The sequence below is a fragment of the Ranitomeya variabilis genome, chromosome 3 (assembly GCF_051348905.1).
Source record: "Ranitomeya variabilis isolate aRanVar5 chromosome 3, aRanVar5.hap1, whole genome shotgun sequence".
Lineage (NCBI taxonomy): Eukaryota > Metazoa > Chordata > Amphibia > Anura > Dendrobatidae > Ranitomeya > Ranitomeya variabilis.
The window spans coordinates 174,193,439-174,204,480 of NC_135234.1; the positions used below are offsets into that span (position 1 = coordinate 174,193,439).

The 11,042-nt window shown below is 39.7% G+C and overlaps 1 protein-coding gene across 1 annotated transcript in view; it reads left to right on the plus strand.

Moving 5' to 3' along the window:
* Positions 1-10,816, plus strand: part of ADORA3 (adenosine A3 receptor) — a 49,427-nt gene extending 38,611 nt beyond the window's left edge. Inside the window, exon 2 of the mRNA XM_077294892.1 lies at positions 7,699-10,816. Within this exon, the coding sequence (XP_077151007.1) occupies positions 7,699-8,332 (634 nt within the window). The 3' untranslated portion in view covers positions 8,333-10,816. The remainder of the gene's footprint in view (positions 1-7,698) is intronic.
* Positions 10,817-11,042: the final 226 nt, after the last annotated feature.

An 11,042-nucleotide genomic window follows, 5' to 3' on the forward strand; every position in this document is an offset into this window, starting at 1 on the left:
AGCAGTTACGGACTGCTCCCGGCACTTTAACCCCCAGGACACTGCGATCAAACATGATCGCAGCATTCTGGTGCCTTAGGGAAGCATCGAGCAGGGAAGAGGCTCCCTGCGTGCTTCCCTGAGACCCTCAAAAAAGCACGTCTCTTCCTGTCTCCTCACTACAGGCCCCCAGATACAAGATGGTCACTGGGTCCTTCCAGGTCCTCCAGGGAGGCGGCTTGTCAGTGCCTGCTGAGAGCAGGTGCTGGCAAGCCTCCTGAACTGCCTGTCAGATCTGCGATCTGACACTATATAGTGATGTCCCACCCTGGGACAATGTAAAAAAGTAAAAAAAATAAAATTAACATGTGTAAAAATATGGTTGGGATTAGGGTTAGGGGCATGTTCAGGTTAGGGTTGGGATTAGAGTTAGGGGTGTGTTCCGGTTAGGGTTGGAGTTAGAATTGGGGGGTTTCCATTGTTTAGGCACATCAGAGGTTCTCCAAACACAACATGGCGTCCGATCACAATTCCAGTCAATTCTGCTTTGAAAAAGTAAAACAGTGCTCCTTCCCTTCCGAGCTCTGCCATACGCCTAAACTGGGGTTTACCCCAACATATGGGGTATCAGCATACTCAGGACAAATTGGACAACATTTGGGGTGTCAAATTTCTCTTGCTACCCTTGGGAAAATAAACATTTGGGGGATAAAAATCATTTTTGTGGGAAAAATTTTTATTTTTATTTTCATGGCTCTGCGTTATAAACTGTAGTGAAACACTTGGGGGTTCAAAGTTCTCACAACACATCTAGATAAGTTCCTTAGGGGGTCTACTTTTCAAATTGGTGTCACTTGTGGGGGTTTTCACTGTTTAGGCACATCAGGGGCTCTCCAAACGCAACATGGCATCCTCTCTCAATTCCAGTCAATTTTGCATTGAAAAGTCAAGCGGCGCTCCTTCCCTTCCGAGCTCTGCCATGCACCCAAACAGTGGTTTACCCTTACATAAGGGGTATCAGCATACTAAGGACAAATTGCACAACTTTTGTTGTCCAATTTCTCTTGTTACCCTTGGGAGAATAAAAAATTGGGGGCGAAAAGATTATTTTTGTTAAAAAAATATGATTTTTTGTTTTTACGGCTCTGTATTATAAACTTCTATGAAGCACTTGGTGGGTCAAAGTGCTCACCACATATCTAGATGAGTTCCTTAGGGAGTCTACTTTCCAAAATGGTGTCACTTGTGGAGGTTTCCACTGTTTAGGCACATTAGGGGCTCTCCAAACGCGACATGGCGTCCTATCTCAATTTCAGCCAATTTTGCATTGGAAAGTCAAATGGCGCTCCTTCACTTCCAAGCTCTGCCATGCGCCCAAACAGTGGTTTACTCTCACATATGGGATATCTGTGTACTCAGGACAAATTGTACAACAACTTTTGGGGTCCAATTTCTCCTGTTACCCTTGGTAAAATAAAACAAATTGGATCTGAAGTAAATTTTTTGTGAAAAAAAGTTAAATGTTCATTTTTTTTTTAAACATTCCAAAAATTCCTGTGAAACACCTGAAGGGTTAATAAACTTCTTGGATGTGGTTTTGAGTACCTTGAGGGGTGCAGTTTTTACAATAGTGTCACAATTGGGTATTTTCTATCATATAGACCCCTCAAAGTGACTTCAAATGTGATGTGGTCCCTAAAAAAAATAATGTTGTAAAAATGAGAAATTGCTGGTCAAATTTTAACCCTTAACTCCCTAACAAAAAAAAAAATTGGTTCCAAAATGGTGCTGATGTAAACTAGACATGTGGGAAATGTTACTTATTAATTATTTTGTGTGACATATCTTTGTAATTTAAGGGCATGAAAATTCAAAGTTGGAAAATTGCGAAATGTTCAAAATGTTCGCAAAATTTCTGCTTTTTTTTCCACAAATAAACGCATGTAATGTAGAGGAAATTTTACCACTATCATGAAGTACAATATGTCACGAGAAAACAATGTCAGAATCACTGGGATCAATGCAAGCGTTCCAGAGTTATAACCTCATAAAGGAACAGTGGTCAGAATTGTAAAAATTTTGCCCGGCCATTAACATGCAAACGACCCTTGGGGGTTAAGGGGTTAAGTAATGTGCTTATCCTGGTCTCTTTAAATGTTTCCAATTCTTTCTTCTTTTCGGGACTGTTACTGATTGTGCATTGAGAATTTTATTTAGCAAAGTCTCCCATCCTTCTAGAACATCCAGCCATTGGACCTTTCCTATCCTCTTTCTGAATCTATTAAAATCTGTCTTTATGAAGTTAAACCTTAAAGTGTGATTCCTCCCAGGCATTCCTCCTCTTGTTATCCAAAATTTTAGGATCTCATGATAGCTGCCTCTTAAATTTACAGCCACCTTCATTTCCTCAACCATTTCCTCTCGGTTGCCAGATCCCCTTGTTCTCTCTTCTATTTTTTGAAAGATAAAACTGTCAAAGAGAGAGGATAAGAATTTTCTGGACCCATTACATATGCATGATAGAAATTCCAAACAAATATCTGGATAGTTAAAATCTCCCATTATCACTATGTCATACTTTTTTTTAAGAACAAATACATCGGATGTAAAAAGAGTTCATCCATATCTTCAGTCTCTCCAGGTGGCCTGTAGTAAACACCTACAATAGTGTCCTTTTATTCTCATTCCTTATATTCTTACCCAAACAGTTTCTACAGAGCTACCATTCTCTAAAGCTTGAATCTCTGTGTATACAAATGATTTTATAACATACATTGTAAAACTTCTCCCATCTTGTTAAGTCTGTTTCTAATAAATAAGTTGTAACCTTTAAGGTTTGTATTTTTATCATGTGTATCATCCCACCCAAATTCAGTGATGCCTATAGCATCATTTCTCTCTTCCTGTGTTAGCAGCCCCAATTCTCCTTGTCTCATTCCCATACTCTCTGCATTCGTATAGACACATTTTGTAGTTGGTTTCTTTTGTTCCTCTATTTTCATTCATAACTTGTTGCCTCAGAATTTGTTGTCAGAATTCATTAGCTGCAAACTTTTTCATGGCTGTATATTTCCCATTCCATATTGCTCTAGTTTAAAGCTCTCTTGATGAGTGTAGCAAGGCGTCTATCAAATATATGTTTTCCTGTTTTCGTTAAGATGGAACCCTTCTCTAGCAAGGAGTCCGTCGTACAGGAAATTCAATCCATGGTCAAGAAACCCAAAATGTTGCTGACTGCACCATTGACATAGCCAGTTGTTCACCTGTAGAATCCTGTTCAATATCTTTGCTCTATGTACATCCACTGGGAGGATGGATGAGAAGATGACCTGTGCTTCCAGGTCCTTCACTTTCCAGCCTAGGTTTTCAAAGTCTTTGCATATAGTTTGCAGGCCCATTTTTGCTGTGTGATTTATTCCTTCTTGTGTTAGTAGGTATGGGTAGTCGTCTGTAGCATTGAAGAGTCTTGATATCCTATCAGACACATCTTTGATTTTGGCACATGGAAGACAGCGCACTTCTCATGAGATGATGTCCGGTCAGCAGATAGTGGCTTCTGTTTCTCTCATATGGGAACATTATTCTTCTTCACTACAGGGCTTCTTTTTCTCCCTTCATGAGGCTTCTGATTTCTTACTAGGGTGTTATTTGTGGGCAAAGCACTTTTTTGATGTATATCTTTGTCGTTGTCCTGTGTGAGAGCCTGGCAGCAGTTCTCCTGCGGTATGGGTGCTGACTGCTTCCTCATCCTTCTGCTTCTTTGAGTCACATGCTTCCATTTCTCTTTTTCTGCATGTACATTGAAAGGTGCTTATCTTCGAACATTCTGAATAGTTATGTTTACTCTACCATTAGCTTCTGCATGAACACTGGAAAGCTCTTCTCTTGCAACATTCTAAAGAGATTATTCTGTTCTATCAAGAAAGTCCTCATTTTCTTTGATGAGCTTAAGTGTAGCTATTCTCTACTCAAGACTGCACCTTTTTCTCTAACAGAGTCTTAAGTTTGCATTTCTGGGACGTAAATTTTGTCATTTCTTCTGACAAGTCTGTAAACATAATAACACAATGCAGAACACCATGTGGCTAATCTCCTTCTCCATACTGAACAAAATGAATTGTTGTAAAGATTCGCTCTCTGTCAGACAAGCAATTTGGCCATTTTCTTCAAGCAGCTTGATCCAGCTACACCCATAGATTTTCAGATTTGCAGAGACTCTTCACTGTTCCCAGAATGCATGGGGAATATGCAAATTACCTCTATCAACCTTCAATTCCTGGTTTGACAATTTAATTCAAGCTGCTTGATCCAGCTAAACCCAAAGATCTTCAGACTCGTGGCAACTCTTCCCTCTTCCCAGAATGCATCGGTAATATGCAAATTACCTCCCTTAAGGTTCAATTCCTGGTTTTGATATGCTGAGTTCTGTTAGGGGAGAAGAGGGGAATTTACCAAGTAACCACACCACTTAACTATATCTGCCACAGTTATATTTTCCATTTACAAATACTTAGTCATACACATTAAAAAACAACCTCTTTGAATAGAAAGCTAAACAACAAACGATCCGTGACGTTCCAGCGATATACATATGATATAGCTGTGTCTGACACGGTACTGCGATCAGGGACCCCGCTGAGAATCGTACGTCGTAGCAGATCGTTTGAAACTTTCTTTCTTCGCTGGATCACCTGCTGTCATCGCTGGATCGGTGTGTGTGACACCGATCCAGCGATGTGTTCGCTAGTAACCAGGGTAAACATTGGGTTACTAAGTGCAGGGCCGCGCTTAGTAACCCGATATTTACCCTGGTTACCATTGTAAATGTAAAAAAAAAAAACACTACATACTCACATTCCGGTGCCTGTCACGTCCCTCGCCGGCGGCTTCCCGCACTGACTGTGAGCGCCGGCCGTAAAGTAAAAGCAGAGCACAGCGGTGACGTCACCGCTGTGCTGTGCTTTACGGCCGGCACTGACACAGTCAGTGCGGGAAGCTGACGGCGAGGGACCTGACGGACATCGGAATGTAAGTATGTAGTGGTTTTTTTTTTTTACATTTACAATGGTAACCAGGGTAAACATCGGGTTACTAAGCGCGGCCCTGCGCTTAGTAACCCGATGTTTACCCTGGTTACCCGGGGACTTCGGCATCGTTGGTCGCTGGAGAGCTGTCTGTGTGACAGCTCTCCAGCAACCACACAACGACTTACCAACGATCACAGCCAGGTCGTATCGCTGGTCGTGATTGTTGGTAAATCGTTTAGTGTAATGGTACCCTAACTCTACTTGGTGTTGAACATTTGTAGTTTTGTAAGTTACAGCCTGTTGTGTTGTTGTGAAACCTCTTTATCTAATTTCTTGTAAATTCTTTGAAGATATGTATACGGTAATTCTTTACAAACATTTCCCTTTTGTGTGTAAAAAGCAGGGTACAGAATAGGAGTTTGCAGTGGCCCATAATGGATATTTCTTTAGGGATGGAGATCTCCACTTCTAGATTATTGAGTCAAAATAGATAATGTGGTAGAGATACTATTGTAGCTATATGCAAAGTAATATTTAATTCTAATTAATGACAGTATTTAAGGGGAAGCTGATAGTTTCTCAGAATACTTTGGCATTCCCTTTAAAGGGGGTTCTAGCCAAACCAAATTATCCATAATTAAGCTGTAATAGCAAGTTTTATCGTTTACTAATTTAGCACAATTAGGACAGATGCCCCCATCTACCGGTATTCGTTCCTTCCCGTCCAGTTCATGAAATGTTAATACCTTCCCTTTAACAGACACTTGATGCAAAGAGTAGGTGGTTGGTCTAGGTATTGCTATATAAAAATATATATGTATAAAAGATGTTGGTGCGCTGCCAAAGATGTTAATGAGGATGCGGTAATTAAAATAAGTGCCTTTAATTTAGGATCAAAATCCCAAACCAATTTACAGCTCCGGACCGGAGCCTTCATCAGGTACTTTAAGGTATTGAAATAAGCAGATAGCAAATCCCCTTCACTCAGTGCTCTAATTACATGCTGAAACATAAAAGCTCCTGTTTTGAGCATAGGATAAGACATAAAGGAGGCTGGGACAAAGGACAGTGCAGCAAACAGGTGACAGGGGCACCTCATTATATTATTTTGTGTGATTGACAATTTACAGCTCATTTATGTACAGTAGGTTTGGAAAGTATTCAGACCCCTTTAAATTTTTCACTCTTTGTTTCATTGCAGCCATTTGGTAAATTCAAAAAAGTTCATTTGTTTCTCATTAATGTACACTCTGCACCCCATCTTTTTGCAAATTTACTAAAAAAGAAAAACTGAAATATCGCATGGTCATAAGTATTCAGACCCTTTGCTCAGTATTGAGTAGAAGCTCCCTTTTGCGCTAGTACAGCCATGAGTCTTCTTGGGAATGATGCAACAAGTTTTTCACACCTGGATTTGGGGATTCTCTGCCATTCTTCCTTGCCGATCCTCTCCAGTTCCGTCAGGTTGGATGGTGAACGTTGGTGGACAGCCATTTTCAGGTCTCTCCAGAGATGCTCAATTGGGTTTAGGTCAGGGCTCTGGCTGGGCCAGTCAAGAATGGTCACAGAGTTGTTCTGATGCCAAGTCTTGTTGGAAGGTGAACTTTTGGCCAAGTCTGAGGTCCAGAGCACTCTGGAAGAGGTTTTGATCCTGAATATCTCTGTACTGTATATTTTGTTCGACAGAAAACTCCCTTAAAATAACAATTTTCTTAGACCTCAGTGATGTGCAATTCCTATGTAATTCCCCATTTGGGAATATATATAGACTGACACTGTCCAGTCATTGCTTAGTGTTGAAGTGAGTATTGATAATCCTGGTTAAAGTAAAGAATTGTCAATTTCTTTATTAATTTTCAAGAAGAATAACAGAAGAACATTTATTTAATGAGAATTTAAAATATTTAGCATTCAAACAAGGCAATATATTTGAAGAGTTTTTCACCATGAACAAAAAACACTTTAATCAATAGATCTTGCAAAAAAATAAATTCCACAATTGGATGTGTTAAAAAAATGTTCCTGTGCCGAGATAATCTTATAAATGTGCCCCTGCTGTGTACTGTGTATTGGCTGTGTCTGACCGTACAGGAACATGGTCTGATCATACCACAGCTCCTGGGCAGGGGAGGAAGCAAAAGAGTATACAGACAGGACAGCATGGGATCGCAGATGCAGGTTTCTGTAAGGAAAAACATTTCTCGCCTTGTTTAAAAACTTGTTTTACATCTCAGAAAGAAACCGGTGTGATCCCCTGCTGTAATATCTGTATACTGTTTTGACTCCTCCCCTGCCCTGGAGCTGTGGTATATCCGACCATGTTTATGCATGGTCAGACACAGCCATTATATCACAGGGCACATTTATAAGATTTTTAGGACAGAAACATACTTTTTGACAATATTTAACATAAGATCCAACTGTGGAACTTTTTTTTAGTCTAAGATCAATTAATTACAATGTATTTTGTTCTTGAAACAAACACTTTAAATGAAGGCAAAGAACATGCTGAGCTGAACGAATTATCTATGCTTTGTTTGCACCGTCTTTTTCGACACATTAAGCCAAACAATTTGTCTCAAGAATTCATGAAACAATCTTATCTTTCTTACAAAATAAAAGGTAAAATCTTAATAGTGTAAAAAGATAGTAATGATTTACGGCAAAGATTAACAGCAGTTTTCTGTTACAGGTACAGATCTGTGATCACCCTTAGGAGAATCTACATATCGATCTGCTGTGTCTGGATAGTGTCACTCATAGTGGGGTTGGTGCCAATGTTTGGATGGAACAATCGATCTAAATTAAAGGATGAAGAGAAAAATTACCTAAAATGTGAATTTGAAAGTGTTATGAGAATGGATTACATGGTTTACTTCAATATTTTTGGATGGGTTTTTCTCCCCTTGTTGATTATGGTGGGTTTATATATTGAGATTTTCTACCTGATCAGGAAACATTTAGCAAAAGGTACATCCAACACCAAAGGCAAAGGAATGTTTTATGGCAAGGAATACAAGACTGCAAAATCTCTGTCCATTGTCTTATTGCTGTTTGTCCTTAGCTGGATGCCACTGTCTATAATAAACTGCCTTATCCTTTTTAGTCCTTCTATAAAACAATCCAGTGTGTTCCAGCCGGCCATCTTTTTTGCTATATTACTGTCTCATGCCAACTCTGCAATGAATCCCATCATCTACGCTTTTCAAATAAAAAAGTTTAAAGACAGTTATATTCAGATCATAAAAGAATACCTGCTACACAGAGTTAGGTTGGCTGAAAGTTCAAGTGGCGAGCATACGCTGGATGAAATCTCTCAGGAGTGATCATGGAAAATAAAGGATAATAAGACACGGATCCAGATAAATGCAGATAGCAATATGCCAACAATATGGACGCACAGGGACTTGTAATAATTTTGGGAGCAGCAGCTGAATATTTTATACCATGTTGGATTCTGTAAGGAATGAATATCACAACAAAGATTGAAAACAAAATTAAAACAATGTTCATGTTAAAGAGAGTCTGTCTGCACAGAATGACTGAAGAAACCATGTCCAGGTGCTCAGTGCCCCCTTGGTGTGGCCAAACATTTACATGGTTATCCAGGATGTTTGCATTTTTCATGGAGCTAAGAACATACAGGCAGGCAGATAATAAGTGATAACTTCATAATTGTTGGAGATCAACCGCAGAGACAACAGGGCTGTGATGTATCATGTTTGGAGGAATGGTCTTTCATGTGCACCAGGATTCTATTGTTTTCAGTTCTCCTGGACATGGCCAATTGCTGAACTCTGCTATTTCATGGACTTTCATAAACAATCTTGGGGGTACACATGTGGGACAAAACTCCATTCAAACGTCACTTCAGAATCCCAATCTAGGAACAGTCGGGTCCTTGCAGATTATCAACTTTAAAATCTAAATCTGAAGGACGCATCCTTCAGTTTCTTTTCGTCCCCTCTCATCAGTGACTGACAATAGAAGTTGTTATATTCCACCCAAGTTAGTCCCCCCCGGCAACTGTAGAAAAAAGAGAAGTAGTTTAGTGCTGGGTCTCCTTCTGATATTGGGTCCTATCATAGTTGTACTGGTGTTCCTCTATGGTAGGTACACCACTGTCATAGATTAAGAATCACAAAGTTGTGGCATGAATAAAACAGCAAAACAAAAAGGCCACCAACGATATGGAACATGTATGCAGCTTTGCCTAATAACATTTACGTGAAAGAGCTGCAAATACATAAAAACATACAAATTCAGACTGGCCAAAAAAGAAACAGGTGAATCTCCACTCATCTCTGTGGCTACTTCCCCATGGTCAGTAATCGACAGCGCCTTGGACGCAGCACATGTCCGCTCCATTCAAAGCTCTGCTGGCTTTTGAATGCAGGTGATTCCACATGTGTTCATCGTGCCTATACATTGCACTAGTGACATTTATCTTGCGGAGACTAAGCGTCTCCACAAGATAAATAGACATGCTGCAGTCTGGAAAGATGCGACACATGTCCTTCTCCGTAGCTAAGCCAGAGGCGTTGGTGCACGCATAGTGTGCATGGAATTTCTTGAAATCCAATCCACTATGCTGTAACATCTGGCTGCTGCGGGTTGGAGGCTGCAGTCAGATGTACGCAGCGTCCAACCCACAGCATTTACTGACCATGGGAACATATCCTATGACCAGTAGCTGGCACAATTCACTTATTTCAGTATGTGAATAAACTAGCTAGTTTAATATAATGTACATATAGAAACATAGGTACATTTGTGAATGAAGGTGATGTGATATTTACCTGTAGCTGAACAATGTAATTCGTGGGTCCTTAGCATCCCAGCCCAACGTTATATATATTCATCCATATGTGATGAGAACCACACATATTTTTCCTATTTCTAGATCCTCTAATTAGTACACTATGACTTCTGTCTTGAACTTTTTACTAGTTCAGTTCTGCCATATTTTCTCTGGATTCGATTTTGGTTCCTGCTGCACTCTTTTATTGGTAACTCTCACCACTTCTGAATATATATTGTGAAAACTCTTTTTTTATTTAAACTGCTAAAATAATGTGTTTTCACAGTAAAACAAAATCATGTAGCAACAGGTACAATACTGTATTAGAGAAGATGACTGGTTTTCTGTAAATAAAGTTTAAATTCTGTATAATGACAGGTTCTGCATCTATATTATGTACTTTGTGCTCCAAGGTCTAATGATTTCAATCAGAAAATAAAGAGATTACCTTTAAAAATGTGTTTCACTATATGAATTTAAAGGGAACCTGTCATGTCAGGAATGCTATTTACCAGCAGATATAGGGTTATTCTGAAGGGGAATAGCATTAAAATCAGACCTGCCTGCTGTTATGTAAGTTACAGGGAAAAAGTGAATGTACTGTAAGTCTTCCCTGTAGTCGATCGCTTTCAGTCATAGGGGTGTGCAGGGAGCAGTTACAGTCGCCACTCATAATACTGTGAATATGAGTTTAGAAAAATACATCGGCCTAAAGTGAAACATGGTGGTGGCAGTGTCCTTATGAGGGACTGCATGAGTGTTCCTGATATCAGGGAGATACGTTTCTTTGATGCTATCATGAATTCACAGATGTACTGCTATATAGTGAAAGAGAAGATGTTACAATCAGTCTGTGCCTTTGGTAGACGTGCACTTTTCCAATATGAATGATGCATAACACATATCTGTTACATTTCTGAAGAAGAGAAAGTGATTCAGTGGCTAAGTATGTCTCCTGATCTTAAGGATAACCTGTCAGCAGGATTGTGCACAGCAACCAACACACACTGTCAAGTTGGCGCCGTTATAGTGATTTAAATGATATATTGATTGATGAAATCCATCTTGTGGTTGTTGTTTAATCTTTATTTTCAGTTTTGAGCTAATTAAATGCTTGTGCTCCGGAGCGGCCTGTGGGGTGGGCAGGGCCGGTTTTAGACAAAGTGGGGCCCTAGGCAAAATTTAAAATGGGGCCCCAAATTCTGAAACATTGCACTAACAACCACACTACAGTC